This window comes from Periplaneta americana, chromosome 7 (assembly GCF_040183065.1).
Source record: "Periplaneta americana isolate PAMFEO1 chromosome 7, P.americana_PAMFEO1_priV1, whole genome shotgun sequence".
Lineage (NCBI taxonomy): Eukaryota > Metazoa > Arthropoda > Insecta > Blattodea > Blattidae > Periplaneta > Periplaneta americana.
The window spans coordinates 25,088,665-25,111,314 of record NC_091123.1 but is presented as its reverse complement, the minus strand read 5'-3'; the positions used below and the strand labels follow the sequence as shown (position 1 = coordinate 25,111,314).

The window sequence follows — 22,650 nt, the reverse complement described above, 5'->3', positions numbered from 1 at the left end:
TAACCACCCTGAAACCGAAAATCGCTTTTTGAAATTTTTTTTGTATGTCTGTCTGGATGTTTGTTACCTTTTCACGCGATAATGGCTGAACCGATTTATATGAAAATTGGAATATAAATTAAGTTCTTTGTAACTTAGATTTTAGGCTATATGGCATTCAAAATACTTTATTTAAAAGGGCGGTTATAAGGAGGCCTGAATTAAATAAATCGAAATACCTCGCTTATTATTGATTTTTGTAAAAACTGTTACATAACAAAAGTTTCTTTAAAAATGATTTTCGATATGTTTTATTCTTCAAAAAATTTTGATAGGACTGATATTTAATGAGATAAATGAGTTTTAAAATTAAAACAACGCCATCTAAGACGGTGCAATGAAATAAGAACAAATGACTTCGTCTATAAGGGGCCTTGGAAAACAACAATACAATACATTTTCACCGTCGCCTCAGATTGTAGCGTTGTTGTTCCTGCAGTAGTTCCTATGTGCAAAATATAAAATTTTTGAGTAGGAAGGAAAAACACATTTATTCATTCCATGGCAATGGTACATAGGAGATCGTGAATTCTTACATTTTCGAAAGAAAGAAATATAATTACATATCACTGTTTATGCTGTATTACTATTTAAGTTATTTCAAGGGTTCAGAACCATAGTGGGCCAAGAGCCTTTTACTGAAGATGTAGAAAACAATGGTTAAAATTAAGTTATTACCATAATTCAATGGAACCACATACCAAATAATATAAAGTTTACATATTAAAACTAAATGATATGTCAATCTTCATTAAACTATGGTTGCACATAATAACAAATAAGAAACATGTTAAAGGAATTGTCATTGCACCAAATGAGTGCTCTCTGGACCAAAATGATCGCATTTTAATTATTTAAATATAATTTCAATTAAGTACCATATTAAACGATTTGGCCTTCTAACAAACACGAATGTTCCCTGGATCAAACGTCCTACTTTAATTATGTAATTACTTTATATTTATTTCTAACAGGTGCAGCGGAGCGCATGGGTACGGCTAGTTTAATCATAAATTCAATGTGCTATTTTGTTAACCACAGTCTATAGAACCTGCGGTAAAAATTTCATGTTCGTATCATAAAAATTGTAAGATCCTTTACACTTCGAACCTGGCGAAATGTGTTAAAAAGCGTGAGAAAACAGCGTTTAAAATTTGCATGGAATTGAAGTTTAAGGGTGCAGCCATTTATATTTGCGCAATTTTTATGCTTTCTATCGCCGCAGAGCATTGAAACTTGCAGAAAATATAAATACGACATTACTGAATCATTTTCAGAAGAAAACGAAAATGCGATTTTTGACTGAAAACGGCAAAAACTTGACCCGTCACCTCCCTGAACAAGTTTTAACGCTTCATGAGGTAGGATCATGGTTGTAGGATGGTGGGCTACCTGAGACATGTTCTGACAGCTGGTCGGCGTACATCTCGACCACCTGCAGCGCCTCTTCCTCGGTGAGGTCCGGCGTCTCGTACAGCGACACGGACACCTCCTTGCCGTCGAAGGAGAACGACACCTCTGCGCGCTCGTCCACCGTGACGGAGCGCTCGGTGGCAGGGGTGTCGTACATCTGCGACGTGCGCTCCTCGTGGATGGTGGACAGCGACGGGTTGCGGGCGATGCCCTGCTCCAGCTTCTGCTGCGGCGACGCGCCCTTCATCAGACGCTCTGCAAAATCAGAGCAAACACGCAGTTAGTTACGAAACTAAAATTTGGAACTGGAGGTATTTATTTACTTATTTATTTATTTATTTATTTATTTATTTACTTACTCACTCACTCACTCAATCACTTATTTATTTACTTATCTATTTATTTAGTTATTTATTTATTTACTTATTTACTTATTTATTTATTTATTTACTTATTACTTTACTCACTCACTCACTCACATACTTATTTATTTACTTATTTATTTCCTTATTCACTTACTTGCTCACTCACTCATTTATTTATTTATTTATTTATTTACTTGCTTACTGACTTATTTATTTATTTATTTATCTATTTATTTATTTATTTATGTATTTATTTTTTATATATTTATTTATTTACTTACTCACTCACTTAGTCACTTATTTATTTACTTATTTATATATTTACTTATTTATTTATTTAGTTATTTACTTATTTATTTATTTACTTATTTACTTATTACTTAGTCACTCACTCACATACTTATTTATTTACTTATTTATTTATTTCCTTATTCACTTACTTACTCACTCACTCAGTCACTCACTCACTCACTCACTCATTTATTTATTTATTTACTTACTTACTTACTGACTTATTTAATTATTTATTTATTTATTTATTTGTGTATTTATTTATTTATTTACCTGTTAGTTACTCACTCGCACTCACTTATTTATTTACGTATTTACTTATTTATTTATTTTATATATTCACTTATTTACTTATTACTTACTCACTCACTCATTTATTTATTTATTTATTTATTTATTTATTTATTTATTTATTTATTTATTTATTTATTCATTTATTTCCTTATTCACTTACTTACTCACTCAGTCACCCACTCACTCACTCATTTACTTACTTACTTACTTACTTACTTACTTATTTATTTATTTATTTACTTATTTACTTATTTATTTATTTATTTATTTATACAAATACAATAAAAATCAAAGTACTAAAATGCTTAATAAATTTGCTTTTGAACGCTACTAAATTCCGACAGTCTCTGATGACATTGGGTAGGGTATTCCACAAGCGCGAGAGCGAGATTGTGTATGATGATGAATGCGATGATGTCTTATGTGTTGGTATGTCTAGTATGCGGCTATTTTCCAGCGTGTGAAGAGATTGTGATACGATGATAGGTAACTGAAACGGGAGTCAAAGTAGGTAGGTGTAGAGGTGTGAAGGACTTGGTAAAGGAGAGCAGGGGAATGAGAATTTCTAGGTGTTGTAGGAGTACCGTGGATTGGAACTAGAAGTTTGAAAAAAAAATATTTGGAAAAAGTGTCCCCCAACAATAAGTTTTAGAACTTCACAATTTTCATCCAAAATTTGTGAAATTTAAACTACACAGACAGGCCTAAAATACTATCATCTGTGCAAAAATTTGAGTGAACAGACCTACGTACATTAGAAGTTGATCTAGAATAATTGCAAATAAGGTCAAAATTGCTGATTTTAGAAATTGAAGTAAGTACAGTTTTGTCTGCAGTACGAAGTGTGCCTCATGGCGACCCTCCTATAGAAAGAATCTACAGTGTTGTGAGAAAATATTATCATCATCAATCATCATCATCATCATCAATCGTTAGCTTTTCAAACATTGGTGAAGTTTTACTGCAGACTACTAACTTACAGTGTGGTATAAGTTGTTGCTAACCTAAAAAGGATCGCTGCAGAATATTCCAAAATGCTACCCCCCAAAATTTACGAAACAAATTAAGAGAAGTTGCCTTCACGGGTTTAGCAATTCCACCAGATATGCAGAATCTAAGAAAAAATGTCTCTCGAGAGTGGCTTAAGGTTACTCCAGCCAATTCTCGAACGATCAAAGAACTCCTTAACACCCCACATAGATTCTGTAGAAGACGTTATTGGGTATCCCTCACAAAATATTGAAAAAGGAACAGGCGGACACAGAGACGATGTTAAATCTATTGGGTATTAGGTAGAGAGTCAGAAAATCGCGAGAAAGTACAAAATTGTAGAAGGAAGAATTTGTAAAATTGTTTCCAAATTTAATTAATACAAAGATGTAAAATTGTGACTAATTGCAGGAAATGGGACCTAAAGTCGGATTTTCATTTTTTGTTTTTTTTTTTTTGTGGTTTCAAAAAGAGGATGAAATATTGAGCATTTAAATAAAATTCATGGTTCTAGGTGCTATAGTTTATTAGTACATTATGCAACGAGCCTATAATGACAGTAATTAAGACGCAAGTATGGATATTCATACGAGCGTCTTAATTATCATTATAGGCAAGTTTCATACGACTTTTTATGCTCGACCATATTTCTAACTTGAAATTACAGTATTCAGATGTACACATTTTATTTGTATCTGACAAGATCGGAAGTGACCTTGTTCTAGGTCGTGAATTGTGAGATGTGCGCAGACGCGAAAGTATTGATTTTTTCCGAGGAACAAGCATGTCATTGACCTTGATGTAATCCCGTTAAACTTGATATAACCTTGATTATTGAATTCGACATTGAAAAACGAGATGACAAATTGAATTTATTTGAATATTATTTACAATTAACGCTAATTATTGTAGTAATAGAACATAACCTTCTGCGACAGTATTGGATTTCCAGCCTCCGTGACGTTTAGCTAATTCTCTTTCGATTGCATATCCGAGAATAATCGATACTTGCGGTTTTATAACGGTACAAAGCTGACTTGTCATTGGCTGAACACCTGTACTTTAATGAGTAGGTGTACTTTAATGACATGTATTAAAGGACTGCTACCAGGTGTATAATTACTACATTTCGGCATGGTCGAGCATAAAATATATTAATTATTGAATGTCGATAATACATTATGTACTTTTCGAGAAAGATGCAATTAAAGTTTTCATTTGTTTTCTTAGCAATTATAAGAAAGATTTAGGTATTTAAGAAGTACTGTGTAAAACTACGTCCTAGTTTAGTATGTAAAAAAAGCCTACAGGTAGCGCAAGATGTCAAAATATAGAAATGCAGTTTTCACACCGCAAATTCGTTATTTTGTTCTCCTGTAAAATTTACTTTCTAGATCCCTTTTCGCGCAACGGGTCACAAATGTTGTTTCAGGTTATTTACGTTATTGACACAATATCTTCTAAATTTTACTACGGAGAAAAAATGCATAGGTAATTAAAACCAACAGTAATAAATCATTGTAACCGTTTATTAATTAATCTTACAAAAGCCAGCAGTTGTGGAAATTGAAATTATTTTGCATTGGTGAAATAAATATGTGGCAAAGGAATATCATGGAAGTAAAGTTTTTTTGAGAAAATGGGCTGCGAAAAATTGTCTGTGGAACTGAAGGGCTGTGGATATACTACTCGTATCTTTGGCAGAAACGTTTTGGTAAAATTAACTTTTACGCGTTCCCTTAATATTAACTGTTCACAGCTATATCGAAATCAAAGCAGCAGTCCATGAGTACCTACCTTCGAATCCGAGTAGCGACGCCGAGCTGGTGACGATGCCCATGCAGTTACGCGCCTCGCACGTGTACGTGCCCAGACAACACGTGCCGTCTTGTCCCGAGATGATGCGGTGGATGTCGCCTGGCTTCAGCTCCTCTCCGTCCTTGTACCACTTCAGTATGGGCTGCGGCACACCGATTACCTGCCGAACGACACAACTGTGAGGCAGGAACTGACTTCTAATGTCCACACTAGCAGTAGTAGAAGTAATAGTACTAATGGAAGTAGTAGTAGTAGTAGTACAGTGAAACCTGTCTAAAGCGGCCATCTGAAGTTACCTTGTAAAATGGCCGTTTTATCAGGTGGCCGCTTGATTAAGGTCGCGGTTTTTATGAATCGGCATGAAAATTCTGAATTTCATTGACTTTTTAGTACTGTGCGCGTACAACAATTATGCATATTAATGTCAGCCTCTTCCATTCTTGCAACTAGCCTTTTCAAAACTCGCTTGCGGTACCTCAGTTTAAATTAATGGCTAATATCTTGATCAAGGGGCTGGACGTGTGATGTCAGCTCTAACCACCCATTACTAGCAATAAATTGCTTACATTGAGTTCTTTGGTAATTTCAAGAGCTTTCTCTTGAATTATAGGCCCGCTTACTGGCAATTTCTTCTCCCTCGCACACTTGAACCATTCGTAAACGAAATCATTCACATTACTAAACACAGATTCTCTCTTCCTTTTTTGGCCACCACGTATATTTTTCTCTCATTCTTTTAATATTTCATCTTTATTCTTAATTATACCGTTTATTTGTGTCCTTCCACATTTGAATACTTCTGCAATTTTTCTCGCACATGTTCCCTTCTCACTTTCTTCAATCATTTTTCGTCTCGCCTCTAAACTTAACACCACTCTTAGATTTATTGTTAGATATGATTTCTCTCCCAAACTAACTTCACAATTCCTCTGAATCAACTGAATGAAAAGGAGAAAAAATCGTAAAAGCTGGCCCAAATAGAGAAAGATAGAAAGAGGAGAAAAAAAATATAAAAATTCGAATGGTTAACTACTGACCTAAAACATACTGTACTGTGACATTTTCGATAGAAAAAGTCCGTGTTTCAATCCTTCAAAAACGAGTAAGAATTTATAGCTGTGCAGGGTCGGAATGGAAAGTGACAAAAGAGTCATAAAAGAGTAACCAACTAACCCCAAGATATGGAGGGTGTACTGTTGTACACTTAGCTATTGTCCTCGTAACATTGCTTTCTGCCCTCTAACCATTGAAAAAATAGGTTAGACAGTATCCGTGAAAAGATTTTTTGTTGGACAGTGACTTATAGTCAGGTTCCAATCCAAATAGACCCCGGCCGCTAACCGGCGCAAGAGGTGGCCGCTAAATAAAGGGAGAATTTGTATTGATCTTATGGAAAATCCATTTGGTTGCAGAGAAAATTGGCCTTTTGGTCAAGTAGCCATTTAAATGAACTGACCGCAAAGGCAGGTTTCACTGTAGTAGTAGTAGTAGTAGTAGTAGTAGTAGTAGTAGTAGTAGTAGTAGTAGTAGTAGTAGTAGTAGTAGTAGCACAGTCTACTATATACAGTCGCGAAGCTCAATATATAGTAAAAATGCAAACGTGGGTAGTTGTTGCCCACCACTAGGATCGCTACTATCGCCTCATCATCGCAGATCTCTCTCCTAGTAGACGACAAAATATGTTACACTTTCGTTGTGTTCTTTTGGAACAATTAACACCTTCCTTCCATTATTGAAATATTAAATGCATAAAGTTAATTTATTATTTTAATGAAGTATATTAAATTCCACCATAAACTCGAAGATACCTGCAAGAAATAGGTTAATATTATTTTTGTTTGTGCAAAACGAACTGAAATTTACTATAATCGCTTCACTCATTCAAGATTATAGCGATAATTAACTATGAAACCAATAAATATTAATTATCATTTCCCTTTAGAACAATAATAATGGAAATATGAATTAATTGAGTAACTCACATGTACCGGTACTTGTAGTGTAGGCTTACGTAGTTAACAAAGTAGGATGAGGTTAAGCAATAATAATCACACCGGAATTGGAAATAAAACGTGATCAATAAATTTTATTGTAACAGACTTTTTCTACGTCTCTAGTAAAGTAACGAATAAAAATAACAACAAAATTAACAGCTACAATTAAAAACATATCTTTGAAAAAAAAAAGTAGGCCTATGCAATAATAATCCCACCAGAATTGAAAATAAAACGTGATCAATAAATTTCATTAAAACAAGCTTAATTTTTCTACGTCTCTAGTAAAATATTATTATTCCAATTATTGTATTTCAGCCATTAACATTTTCACAAGCATCAATGTGAAATACGTAACAATCAAGCACTCGATGGAAATACGACACAGTCCAAAGTCGACCGTGGACAGTCTATTGTTTCTAGTTGCTAACCGCTTGGAGCGCTTTATCACGAGATTTGCAAAAAATCACCTCAAGCTTCGCGACTGTATATAGTAGACTGTGGTAATAGTGTGGTAATAGTGTGACTGACGACACACTTTACAGAACGCCCGCGATATCGCGACACACTTATGTGTTTATTGATCACAAGGTGAAACAGTGCCTGCAAAATGTAAGCGTGTGTTACAGAATAATCTGGCTATAAAGAAATGTTCCAAATTTCTGACATTCTCAGTGGAAAATGTGAAACAGAGACTAAAATTTGGGACATTTCTGCTTAGAAGTATGCACCAGTCAAATCATGTGATGTCAAAATCATGTGAGAGATCGTTGTCGGCATTTAAACTAATTCCGACAGAGAATAGGAGAAATTGCACAGTAGAGAGCGTGGAGAAATCGTTGCTTGTTTACTGCCATAATAATTCCGTTAAAAGCTAAGGAAGTTAAAAAAAAACTTGGAAAGTTAGGAAGTTGGAAATATTCCCCCCCACCCTCCAATGCCACCAGATTGTCTTTCGACATTTCTGGTCTTCTCTCCTGGCCGTGGTTTAGTTGTAACCCACTTCTGAGGTTGGGGCGCCTGGAAGGCGGAGTTACATTACCCCGATGATGTGATAGGATGATTATGATAATGTGGTGCCAGGAGAGGTCTTAAATCTAAACTTAACCTAAATTCCAGACCATGGACGAACACAGGAATAATCCCCTTTAAGGAAAAATTCCTGTGCTTTAACCGGGAATCGAATCCGGGACCTCATGAACTATAGCCAGAAGCTCTGACCACTAGACCATGAGGCTGGTCGCTTGTATAATACTGGGTGTTAAGTTGAAAATGTGTCTTGGCTCGCTGTATGCCGTCATGTGGCTAGCTGATGAGCCTAGAGAATTCAATCTTTCTACACTTCCGCAGCTCAGGTGTATAATCTAAGAGGCAGAGAAGTTGGCTAGCAAGTACGGCGTTCATTCTGAAGAGTACGTGCCGATACGTACGGTAACGCCGGTAGTGGCAGGAATGTGAACTGTTTGGAAATACGTACTGTCGGGATATGGGGAGAGGGTTAAGACGATTACTTACGTATTTGTTGACATTAACTTCGACGGTCAACATGGACACGGAGCATTTGATTTGTGTTGTGTAATGTTATCGTACGCAACCGATGATAACAAATACCCTGCGTACGACTTGCTGGCGCAAAACACAGTTCGAAAGAGGTTATGGTAGCACACAGACCGTACAGACCGCCATCTGTTGCTACGACGTTCAAGTTATACCGTACACGTTCTCAAGTTCAGATTGAAGAACGCCTTAAATAATAGGCAACTTCTCTGACATATAAGCTGAAACTCGCTTCAAATCGGTGACCCAACAACAGTGACGTCATGACACACTTTGAAATGAACACCCAGTATACATAATAATATAATACAAATCCTACTGTGAAATTTTCAAATATGTATGTATTTATGTACGTACACATATGTACGTATCTAATGCCTACCCACTTCACTTAACGTGATTCGAGTTCCGCATATTGCAGGTAAACTTGACTCTCAGTTTGAAAGGAACAGACGTTAAGGATGTTCGAGAATAAATTGCTTAGGAAAATATTTGGGGCTAAGAGGGATGAAGTTACAGGAGAATGGAAAAAGATACACAACGCAGAATTGCACACGTTGTATTTTTCACCTAATATAATTAGGAACATTAAATCCAGACATTTGAGATGGGCAGGGCATGTAGCATGTATAGGTGAATCCAGAAATGTGTATAGAGTGTTTGTTGGGAGAACTGAGGTAAAAAGATCTTTAGGGAGGTCGAGACGTAGATGGGAGAATAATATTAAAATGGATTTGAGGGAGATGGGATATGATGGTAGGGACTGGAGTAATCTTGTTCAGGATTGGGACCAATGGCGGGCTTATGTGAGGAAGACCTCAGGGTGCTCTAAAAGACATTTGCAAGTAAGTAAGACTCAATATTATACATATGATTTCCACGTCAAAATGCAATATTTTCCAGTTATATAGTACGAAGTTGGAAGTTGGAAATATACAAAAGCCAATATGTATACCTATGTAAATGAGTAATTAATTTATTTACGGAAAAAAAAATTGATTTTACAAAAGTGATGGTGGCTTGATGACAATTATTACTTTAGATTATTTTCATTTATATCATATTATTAAACCACCTCGAAAGTATATTTTTAATTCATATATTTCAATTTTAAGCGCATATTTCAACAGTTTTATTGCATATTTGCATGCATATTTTCAGGACTTTTAGTGCATAGCAGTAGATCTAATAATAAGAATATGCATAGTTCTAATAACAGTATATATAGACCCAATGCAATGGTAATGGTAGGAAAAGTGGTAATAGTAGTAATAGCAATCAAAGTGATCGAAACAGTAACAAAAGTTATAGTAATAGTAGTGATGGTGGTAGGAGTAGCATTAGTAAATGTTTTGACAATAGATTCTTATTTGTAGTGCTAATACCAGCAGCAATAATGATAGTAGTGTTAATAATCGTAGTGAATGTCATACAATAATTATATTTGTAGTGGTAGTAATGTTAGCAATAGCTTATACTGCATAATTTCTAGTAGTCGACTTGTCAACATGAATAAACAATTGCAACAATCACGACCAGCACGTTTCACCTCCTTCACCTGATTTCGAAGATAAATTCAATTTTCAATACTTAAAAAAATATAAATAGGCCTAGTGCGAACTAAACTCTATTACAGTTTTCATTTCGTTATGCTGGTACCTTGCACTCCAGGTTTACTGCTCCCTCTTCAGACAGTATGGCACGCAGACATTCAAGGAATCTAGGTTTCTTGAAATGCCTGGGGATTATGAGCTTTAGGAAACATGACGTCACACTGTGTCCAAACTCATTCGTTGCTACACATTTCCACTCAGCCTGAGAAAGAAAAATGGTGATTAGTGTTAAACTCTATGCGGCTAGGACTGAAACTACGTATAAACAAATGCACATAACACAGGATTCTATGACTGACACTATATTGCAGCACAGTCAAATAATATTACATTTATTATATTTCATAGATCTTTGATCACATTGTAGCTTTGAGAAATGGAATAGGTAAAATATTATACAAAACACTTGATTCCTACTACAGTAATTCAGTTCGAAATTAATATGGGACTTCCTTCAGAGTTTAGACAATCATGGTCCTGTCGTGCTGTATCGGGCCATAGAAGGAAATGAAAAAGCAGATGAACTTTGAGCAAAGGACTAAGCAGCTCCTAAATTGGATCTGAACCGATCTGCGGCCATAGCAGATCAGCTGCTAGAACTGCAGTACAGCACTGGATTAGGAGAGAACATTATAAGAAGTGGTCAGAATATCCTGGTCAGTTCTTTAACAATTTTTTTTTGTCAGAACTGTAGTACAACACTGGATTAGGAGAGAACATTATAAGAAGTGGTCAGAATATCCTGGTCAGTTCTTTAACAATTTTTTGTCAGAACTGTAGTACAACACTGGATTAGGAGAGAACATTATAAGAAGTGGTCAGAATATCCTGGTCAGTTCTTTAACAATTTTTTTTTGTCAGAACTGTAGTACAACACTGGATTAGGAGAGAACATTATAAGAAGTGGTCAGAATATCCTGGTCAGTTCTTTAACAATTTTTTGTCAGAACTGTAGTACAACACTGGATTAGGAGAGAACATTATAAGAAGTGGTCAGAATATCCTGGTCAATCCTTTGACAATTTTTTGTCAGAACTGTAGTACAACACTGGATTAGGAGAGAACATTATAAGAAGTGGTCAGAATATCCTGGTCAGTTCTTTAACAATTTTCTGTCAGAACTGTAGTACAACACTGGATTAGGAGAGAACATTATAAGAAGAGTCAGAATATCCTGGTCAGTTCTTTAACAATTTTTTGTCAGAACTGTAGTACAACACTGGATTAGGAGAGAACATTATAAGAAGTGGTCAGAATATCCTGGTCAGTTCTTTAACAATTTTTTGTCAGAACTGTAGTACAACACTGGATTAGGAGAGAACATTATAAGAAGTGGTCAGAATATCCTGGTCAGTTCTTTAACATTTTTTTATCAGAACTGTATTACAGCACTGGAATAGGAGAGAACTTTATAAGAAGTGCTCAGAATATCCTGGTCAATCCTGACAATTTTTTGTCAAAATAGCTCACATAACTCTTCTACAATTGGGCAGAAGAAAGTTAAGGCAATCGGTTGGATTAATTATTGGATGTGGAAAATTCAGGAAACATTTTAACGAAATGAGTCTCTAACAAAGAGAATCCATATGCAGACTTTGTGTGCAGCATTATGAAACTATGAGCACATAATATTCGAATGTGAAGTCGTGGAGAGAAACAGACAACGCCTTTAAACTGTGTAGAAGATCCTTTCGTAAAGAGTGAAAGCTTTGGATCTTTACTAAGTTAGTTGATGAGCTAGTTATGTGATTAAACAGTTACAATAAAATAACTATCCCTGAATAATAGGACTTCAGGTAAAATTCACTAGCCAGGTTTCTTCCGCATTTAACATTCAGTTCGATTAGTAAATTGGCCTAAGCTCACTTGTGCTTGTATCATTCTCTGTCTGCAATCTAGCCATCAACCTTGGCAAATTATTTTCTAGTAATATGATTAGATTGGAATAGGATGTCAGAAGATCGAACTATTCTGGCATGACTTCTGAAATATTTTCTTATGTCTAATAGACATTAATCGCAGGCTCTGACAGTTTTTTAGTTTCGGCTGACAATAATACTCACCTGGTCGATAATTTCGAGGCTGCGGATGTCCAGATGGCAGGTGCCGAGCGTTTCCCGGGAGGAGATGTACCTGTCCAAACGATCAACCTGCTCGTCGTCCCGGTACCATGAAATGCTTGGCTCAGGGGAGATGCTCACTGTGACAGTTCATTAGATCTTTATATATTAACTAGTTTAATCACTTAATTGAAAAAATAAATTGGTTGATTAGTTACTTAGCTGAACTGTTATCCAGTTATTTAATTAGTTACTTAATTATTTTATAAGCTTGCTTTATGCTTAGTTACTTAACTGATAAGTAAATTATTTTATTAGCCAGTTTTATACTTAACCAGGTAGTTACTTAATTGGTTATTGTAACAGTTGGTTAGCTAATTATATACAGTATACTTTAATTTGTTACTAAATTAGGTGATTAGTTATTTATACAATTAACCAGTATGAAGAACCAAGGTATTCAGCAGTGGCAGCCTTCCGCCTTCTGACAGGGCATGATTGTTTGGCAGCTCATTTATATACAGTAGAATCGGCATCTCCCTCTCACCCAATTGTGTGTTATGTGGAAAGGACGTAATCATGGATAAGTACCACCTGAAAAATTTCGAAGCTTTACCTGTTCATCTCAACATCACAGAAAAATACTGGACTTCAAGGCGGCTGACGGCTTCATTGTCATGATACCAAAGCATTGACTACCAACCAACATTTAACCAGTTACTTAATGATTTAATTAGTCGATTAGCTAGTTACAGTTCCCTGAGGGAAGATATTGTGATAATTGTGTTAAAAAAATTCTGCCAAATCCTAATTAATCACATGGTACTACATTAATAGCAATTGTAATTTTTCGTGCCCTTTTCTTTGTTTCTTTTTTTTTTTAATTTACTATCTATGTTTACATATGTATATTAATTTTTTGAGGATATATTGAGTCCGTAAACTACCCTCAATGAGGGGCAGTTTTTGTAATAAATAATAACTTCACTAAGCAGATGCTTAATTGGTTTATTAATTAGTTGATTAGCTAGTTACATATTTGATCAGTTAGTTGCTTAATTGGTTATTAAATTTGTTGAGTAGCTAGCTATATACTTAATCAGTTACTTAACCCGTTTCTAAGTTAGATGATGAGCAAGCTATTTGCTTAACCAGTTACTTAACTAGTTTTATATTATATTCCACTCTTTAGTTACTTAATCGGTTTATTAATTACTTGACTTAGCTATTTTTATTCTTAACGAGTCATACCTAGATAAATCTGCAAATAAGTTAATTTATTATTATTATTATTATTATTATTATTATTATTATTATTATTATTATTAGTAGTAGTAGTAGTAGTAGTAGTAGTAGTAGTAGTAGTAATAGTAGTACTAGCAGTAGTAGTAGTGGTAGTAGTAGTAGTAATAGTAGTAGTAGTAGTAGCATTATTATTAATATTTTTAATATTACTATTTGATAATCTGATTCACATTAGAATTCATAAATTATACACCGAATAACAAAAATACACATGATTATACAATATGATTACATGGGTAGGTAGGTAGGTATCTCCGTAACATGCCATGAAGGCATTTGGGGGGCATGGAGGTAGAACCCCATGATTACATGGGTTCCGGAGAAATGTCCGATAATAACATAAATTTCCTGTAATACATAAAATAAATAATTATGAAATTTTATTGTGCCGTGCCTTATAAATGAGTAATTTACAAACAAATTCATAAAAATTGCATCAAAGAATAATAATATTTATATATTGATAACTTATACAATTCATTGTTGTCTTATACAGAAGTAATTCCATACAAATGGATTCTAAAAATTGTCGGAGTAGTTAATATAATTATTGTGACAACTATTTGATTTTGCAGTTCTATTCCTATTTTGTATTTATTTCTCTAATTAACAAAAGAATTGGGAATTGTTCCCCTAGAACTAAATAAGGTACTGTATCTGTAACAGAATTTTGTTTATTTACCTAGTTCCTTATAAACATAGTTACATACATAATTAATTAGTTAATTAATAGGTTTATTAATTAGTTTGAATAGCTAGTTTCATTATTAAGCAGATAGTTAATAGTCTATTTATATATTTAACCAGTTACTTAATTAGCTAGTTACATACTTAGTAAATTATAACAACAATCTAACCTTGTATGGTAAATCGGAAATCTTCGGTAATCTTGGCCTCGCAGCTCTTGAGTCCCACGATGAACTTTGGCGGCTGGTTGGTGGAGAAGAGCTGCAGCCTCTCCTCCTCGTTCAGTTGGTTCTGAATGTCCTCCACCGTCAGTTCCGCCGAGCTGGTCGCCTCCCCCATGCAGTTCTTCGCAATACAGGAATAAGATCCTGCAAGGAAATGAATAAAATTACTAGAGACTGCAACTACCTACTCACGAAACATGCCAAACACAAGACGGAAATTAATGTAAGTTGAACCACAGTCTAGTATATACAGTCACGAAGCTCAATACGTAGGGAATATGCATCCACAGACAGTTGCTAACCACTAGGATCGCTACTATCGCTCCTCACAGACAATGCGAAATAGTACCGGCACAGTCTATTGTTCCTAGAATCCTCAACAAGCTTCGTAACTATATACTAGACTCTGGTTGAACTACATATTATAACAGCTAGCAATATCGATACAGCGATGTTGCAACGTAGCATAGACAATTCAGCTGTAGTACGATATGAAACGATTTTCATTGTTGCGTAATATAGTAACTTCTTGTTGTAACGCTCTGTTATAACTCTCATTTCGTCCTTAAAGAAATATATATTTTTTTTAAATTTAATATTATTTTCTATTCCGTACAGATGGCTTGATAAAATTCATGGCCTGTCTCCAATCTAAGCAAGGCGACATCAGATTTTCCTAATGCTTGTGGAATTTCTTCAGGATTTCTTAATATTATTTATCACGACTGCCTCTATTTCTTTTTTCTAGGTTAAATTAAATTAAGTTTCTGTAGCTACATTTGGTTTCACGAGATAGCAAATGAACTATACAAAACCTTAAAAGGAAAAGAATATAGAGAAAAATAGTTGTTTATTCTGGTATTTATGTCGAAAAATGGAAGGAAATTGTTGTGTTGACTAACAAAGCATTAATTCGACCATTCCTCTAAATTCAACTATAATTATAATTAAAAGTGTTTCATTTTTTTTAGATTAACCTGAATCTCTCATTAAATTAAATTAGTTGTCGATTATTTATTTTGTAAAATGGAAAGAAAATGTCTGGCTTTGTTTCTGTATTATTTGCGTACCTTTTTTGCCATGGCATCTTTTATTTTATTTCTACATATTGCAATGTCAGGGTTGCATTGTATACTAATGATCTTTTTCTAAATTTATCAAATGAATTATATTTCTAGATTCCTTTGTTTTTAACACTTTTTGAATTGCATTCTGTTTCGCGTCCATGTCAAAGCAGAACTGGATAACAGTATGTTTTAAATATACTGCAAATCCCCCAAGATTTAAAATAAACCCTTCCAAGTAGATTATGTCCTTATATATGCGAACTCCCCTTGGCTATGAAAATATACTCGGTGGCTATAATTTCTACACTTAGTTGTGTAACTTTCCCACATGTTTCAGTGTACTGAACATTATAAAATCAATTATTGAAGCTTATTGTTTCAGCAAAATTACACTCACTAGTAAACGCATAAATCTAGTTGCTTGATGTTCCTAGCAACAATATGTATGTTGCAATTCATAGCCTCACTGAGTCAACCAATAGGAACATAAGTTATGCACCACCGATCTTAGGAACAGAACGTTCTTGCCTGCATCCCATAAATGATAATTCTCCCCTCTCCGTAATGACTTTTCCATTAACAACAGAGATATTTAAGCCCATTCCTCGTCAACACTCGTGTACGGCCGACGCTTGTGTATATTGCCGTTTACATTTTAAGCCTACTAACTTACCCAGCGAATTAGTGCCTGTAAGTTGATACACGTCTCCTGGCTTGAGTTCCTGCCCATCTTTGAACCATCGAAGTTGCGGTGTAGGAAATCCAACAACTTTACATTCGAAGGATACCAGACCCTCATCTGTCAAAATGGCTTTCAAGCTCTCCAAGAAGCGGGGTTTCCTGTAGTTCTTTGGATCTGGAAGAAATACGCAAAAATAAGAAATATACTCCAGATCTACATTACATGTTAATAGTGATTCGTGGTGCGATAGCCCATGAAGGGTCAGGACCAACCAGCAGACTGCTGGCCTCACGTCCGCATGATTCAGCAGAGGTGAACTATCATCCAACCAGTACGGTGTATCGTGTGGCTAGCGTGATGATCCCCTAGCACATGGTAATGGTACCCAAATTTAATTCTATCGTGGCTGGAATAAAAATAATTAAATAAAATTCCTAACAATTAAATAAAAACAAATATTCCATTAAAACGTCAGAAAATAATAAATATAAAATTATAATTTGAAAATCAAAGGAAATAAATCTATCCTTATACTGCTTGTTTGAGGCTTGAAAGTAATGTAGTTTTCCCTAAGATAGGTTACTAGCCTTATCGTTAGGTAGTCCAGTAGTGGGGCTGCCACTTTTAGCCTCTGGACAGGCTTGTAATGCAGCATTTCCTCTGCATTTGATGAAACAGTTATACCGCTGTGACTCGGTCGCCATTTCCTCGTTGGTAGAAACAGGGTGGACCACGGGAATTAAATTAAATTAAATTAAATTAAACTAAATATTAAATGAAATATTAAAAGATTTTGGGATGGAAATTTCAGAACAAAAAAAAAAACAGAATCAAAGCAACGGAAATGAAATTTTTCAGGAGAACAGCAGGATATACTCTTTTAGACCGAAAAAGGAATGAAGAAATTTTAGAACAATTAGAAGTAGAGTCAGTAGAAGAAAAAATCAGCAGATACAAATTCAATTGGCTAGATCATGTAAGAAGAATGGAAAATTCAAGAATCCCAAAAATTATGATGCAATATAAACCTAGAGGACATCGTCGACCAGGAAGACCTTTAAGAAGACTGCTAGATGGGGCCGAAACAGGTCTACAGAGGCCTAATTCGTGAAGGATGATGATGATGATGATGATGAAAGGAAATAAAAACGCAAAATATTATAAATAAATTCCAGGTATGTATAGTAAGTGGCTTATTCTTTTGATTAAAAAAAATTAACATACAATGACAATATATAACTATTACAGTGTTAAAACACAAATTGAAAATCATGTTTAAGCCATACATGTTTCAGAACGTGCGGTCCTATCTTCAGTGGTCATCTGTAAGGAGAATAGGCTAATCTCTTGATATAATGTTGCTAAAAATTACAATGTTGAAATTGAAGTTTAATAATGTGTTCAAAATTGAAAACGGCCATAGTACAGAATGAATTTCAATCTCCATTGTCTTATCTTTTTCATATTTTATATTTTTGGTGAAAATTCAACAAAAAGAATACATTTTTCTACTACGAATTCATGAAGCAGTGCTATATTGTGACCTCCTCTCTTAAGAGAACTGGGTAGTGAAGCCTGTGCAATTAAAAATTTCAGTACAAAAGTTTAGTTCAATATTTCTAGCCTTCTATTGCTCAGAATGGAATAAAAATTTGCAGGCTTATACAATAAATCATTCTGAATTCATTGGTATAAAAGACAACTAATTTGTTTCGTATCCAAGTGCAAAAGAAAGGCCCTAACTGATAACCTGTTTCTCCACTTTTCTAAATGTACTTCATTCTTCAGGTACACATTACTTGCTACAATCTTCACTCATATACCTTGTATTTTTTAAGATGTCTAGTAATGTGTATTGTAAATTCTAAAGCAAAATTTAGTTAAATATTTCACTCCTAGTCAAACAGAAAAAATATTGAACTTTGTTTAACCTTTTTAAATTTTTTTCAATGCATATAATTTTTTTCTCGTGTTATGTGTATGATATTCTTAAATCCGTAGGTCTACTTTGTATAATATAGGCTGCAGAAAACACTGTAAAAATTCCATGTAAATCGATTCAGTAGTTTCAGAGAAAAATGTACTTAAGTTCGAAAAATGTCAAATTATGGAAAACTGCATTAAAAAAAAATTATTTATGAATTACATGCACCGCTAAATTTAAAGAGGCCATTTAAAAGCGCTTATCTGCAGATATACCCCCCACAACATTGATATTGTTTTAAAGAGCAAGTTTTGTACTTTATTTTAAAACACAAAACAAAAAGTCGGATTTTTTATCCCTGATCACTACCTAGTTCCCTTAAGGGTCTCATACACTTAAAGACTTATCTGAAGGTAAGTCTGTGCAAAATGAAAACCACAGGCAAGTATCCTCATGTATAGGCGAAAAGTATCGAGGCTTTTGGCCTTGAGGTAAGTCTCCAGACTTCTACGACAACTTCACACTTTCCGATTGTAGCGCTCTCCAAATTAAGCGGCAGAAAAAGTAAACATAGAAACAAACGATACTGCGAGCATTTGGTCGAAATTTCATTGTTACGTTTTGCAGTTCTCTGTAGCAAAATGGCGGCAAGCTAAGAAAGTTCAGATTCAAGCAACTATTGTCATGCATATTTCTTAGAATATACAGTATAGAAATGTATAAATCTTCTTCGTGCTTATGGAAAATAAAAAAAAGTTATAATAACACTTATAAAGGGAAACTATAGATATACCATTTAAAAATAGCGCTAATGAATCGAGAACAAATGAACGCAGAACCATGGAAGAATTGCATTTCTCGAGTGACTGCATTTCTCCATGGGAAATCATTGACTTCAACGATCTCTTACGTCTTCTTGGTGAACTATAAGTCTAGGAAGTAAGTCGTGGTAAGTCTGAGCGTGTATGGGCAATCATCCAATTCAGACACACCTCCCGGAGGTATGACATCACAGACTTAGCTCCAGGTAAGTTCATGCGCGTGTGGGGCCCTTTACTTGTCAAACTTTTCAACAATTGACACAAAATTTATTCAACTTGTCACTTGTGTCTATTTTTCTCGTCAGCTTGTCACTAGAAAAAGTCGTCGATTGCTTGAACTCACAAGTCATAGAGACGCGGCATGTTGCGATGCCACGAGCGCCCTCGTTGCTAGTGGCAACGCACTTCCATTCGCCCTCGTCGACTGCTTCCGCCTGGTTGATCTCGATCATGTATCCGCCCAGCCCGTCCGCCATGATGTGGTACTTATCGCTTTCGTCTACCCTGCCCTCTTTGTTGTACCACGTGATGCTCTGCGGCCAGGGCGGCACCGAAACTGTTGACATATTCAACAACACATTAGCATTACCAATCTAAGATATAAATTACACATCTTATTAGAGCTAGTAAACATCAATGTAGGTCAGTATGTTGAATTAAGGGGACAGGATTGTATTTTTTGGTGAAAAATGAGTAAATTTTCAAAAAAAAAATTATTGAGTCGCCATTTTTAAACTTCCTGCGCTATGGATTTTTAAATCACTCGCCTACTTTTATTGTTGTTTCCGGTAAATTAAATTAATTTTTTTCTTTAAAATACCCTTTGATATATGTGGAATGCATTGCATAACATTTTGTGGGTATTTGTGCCCTTATCGGAGTGTGAGACGTCTTTTTTAAACTTCCTGCAAAAACTCTTTGATTCTATCTTTAAAAACGGTTTACATATATCGATTTTAGTACAATCCTGCATTGGGTATATTTTTTTCAAATTTGGGCCCCCAAATAATTTTTTTTTTTTTTCAAAATATTTTTATTTGGTTGAGTTGCCACAGCTATGAGCTCTCTACATACAAAAAATTAATATTTTACACCAAATAGGAAACAAGTTTAAAAAAATACCATCCTCTCCCCTTAAGTGTAACAACCTTGTACAAGTATTTAGAACCTTTGCAACAACGCTGGGATGAATATAGTATATTTCTTGATTGGAGTATTAGGCACTGCTGCAATGTCACAGGCTTATTACCCCGTACGTAGTGATATATTGGTATGGTTCTTGACTTTTATAGATAATATATTTATTGTAGTTGAAGACTGAAGGGAAGAAATTCATTAGATCTATCTGTGATTTGCGCCGAACAGAAATCAAATTATAATGGTGTACTGTACCTATTTTATTTATAAATTAATTCGCAGGTGCTCGTGTAAAGGGGGCTAAGTGAAATTGTAAGGTATGTAAATTTCTCTCCTTTGGTACTGAAAAAAAACCCCTTTGCCACAAAATGCGGAGCATTATAACTGCATCATGGATGGAGGCATGATTTAACCCCTTTAACACAAGGCAGAAGTCGTGGAGGGTTCAAATCTTTACTTATCCCGCTTTAGCCAATTCATACCTAACCCCCTTTATACGAGCACCCGCGAATTTACCTTCAACATCACAGACGTATTATCTACATATACAGATTATTAACATTTTTCTCTAACACAAGAAATGTTGATTATCTCTTTTTCATAAGAATTACTCACCCTGACACGCGAGTGTAATGGTATCACCAATTTTTATCTTTTCGTTACGTAAATCTTGTTTAAATACTGGAGGTGGTCCCACTGGTTTCATACTGAAAAGATAATTAAACATATATTATTAGCAAGAATTATTACAATTTACTACAATTTACAGCCTCGAATAAATATTCTCAAATTAACAGTATTTAGAAATGTACACTGCAATATGACTAGCTTATCACTTTAAATCTATCATAAAATTGATTAATAAAGTAATTTTTAAGTAATTTCGTCACTGTACTACTATTAATTATAACCAGATTGTTATAAGTTTTAAAATCACAAGCGGATTATACTGTTTAAATGTGATAAGTTGGTTATTGGACTACTGTTTAAGTGTCACAAGCTGATTATTTCCGTTGAAGTGTGACAAGTTCGTCATTGTTCAAGCTGGATACTACTGTTCAAGTGTGACAAGTTCGTCATATTCAAGCTGGATACTACAGCTCAAGTGTGACAAGTTTATTACTGTTTAAATATCACAAGTTGGATTATTGCTGTCCAAATGTGAGAAGTTAAAGTATCACAAGCTGATTAATAGCTATTCTCAAAACTTGGTATTGTTATCGCATTGATATCGTAAGTGATTTATTGCTGTTAAAGTGTGAATGGGTTATTACTGTTCAAGTGCGAAAAGTTGATCATTACTGTTTAACAATCACAAGCTGATTGTTACCTTTTGCCATAAGTTGTTTGTTATTCCTCAAGTGTCACAAGTTGATTATTACTATTTAAGTGTGACAAGTTGGTTATGCTGCTTAAGTGTGACAAGTTGGTTATGCTGCTTAAGTGTCAGAAGTGTGTTATTAGCCTACTACTTTGTCGGAAGTTAGTCATTATTGTTCAAACGTCACAAGTTGATCATTATTGTTCAAATATGTCATTTTCCTTATTATTGTTATCACAATAGTTATTACTGTTTAAGTGTTACAATTGGGTTATATAACTGTTTAAGAACCACAAACTGGGTTATTCTTGAATATATTGTGCTAAGATTTCACAAACTAGTTGTGGTTGAGCATATTATACCAAAGTGTCACGGAATAGTTATAGCATGGCATGTCTGGGTATTAGAAACTACTGTAGTTACTGTTAGCGTACTACAGTATATTGAAGAGTCACTAACTAATTTATTTTGAGCCCATCTTGTCAAAGTACCAAAAACGATTTCTGTTGAGCGGTACAATGTCGAGACGTGACAAAATTGTTACTGTTGAGAACACCATGCCAAAATGTCACAAATTAGTTATTGTAGATCATACAGTTGATTATTGTTGAGCGTATTACAGTATATTGAAGTCACTAACTAATTTATTTTGAGTCCATCATGTCAAAGTACCAAAAACAATTTCTGTTGAGCAATACTATGTCGAGACGTGACAAAATTGTTACTTTTGAGAACACCATGCCAAAATGTCACAAATTAGTTATTGTAGATCATACAGTTGATTATTGTTGAGCGTACTACCACAGTCTAGTATATACAGACACGAAGCTTGAGTTTTGAGGGTGCTAGAAACAATAGACTGCGACGGTAGTATTTTACATTGCCTGTAATGAGGCGATATTAGCGATCCTAGTGGTGAGCAACTATCTAATGTTTGCATATTTACTACGTATTGAGCTTCGCGACTGTATATGCTAGACTGCGGTACTACAGTATATTGAAGAGTCACTAAATAATTTATTTTGAGCCCATCATGTCAAAGTACCAA

At 34.7% G+C, this 22,650-nt stretch overlaps 1 protein-coding gene across 5 annotated transcripts in view; it reads right to left on the bottom strand.

Annotated features, from left to right (window-relative positions):
- The window catches only part of LOC138702989 (titin homolog), a 914,774-nt gene that overhangs the window by 763,598 nt on the left and 128,526 nt on the right, over positions 1 to 22,650 (bottom strand). For all 5 annotated transcript variants that reach the window (XM_069830459.1, XM_069830463.1, XM_069830460.1 and 2 more), the window contains 8 exons: positions 20,897 to 20,988; positions 19,488 to 19,700; positions 16,391 to 16,573; positions 14,597 to 14,794; positions 12,438 to 12,574; positions 10,421 to 10,576; positions 5,190 to 5,370; positions 1,432 to 1,707 (listed from right to left, as the gene is read on the bottom strand). In XM_069830459.1, the coding sequence (XP_069686560.1) occupies positions 1,432 to 1,707; positions 5,190 to 5,370; positions 10,421 to 10,576; positions 12,438 to 12,574; positions 14,597 to 14,794; positions 16,391 to 16,573; positions 19,488 to 19,700; positions 20,897 to 20,988 (1,436 nt within the window). The remainder of the gene's footprint in view (positions 1 to 1,431; positions 1,708 to 5,189; positions 5,371 to 10,420; positions 10,577 to 12,437; positions 12,575 to 14,596; positions 14,795 to 16,390; positions 16,574 to 19,487; positions 19,701 to 20,896; positions 20,989 to 22,650) is intronic.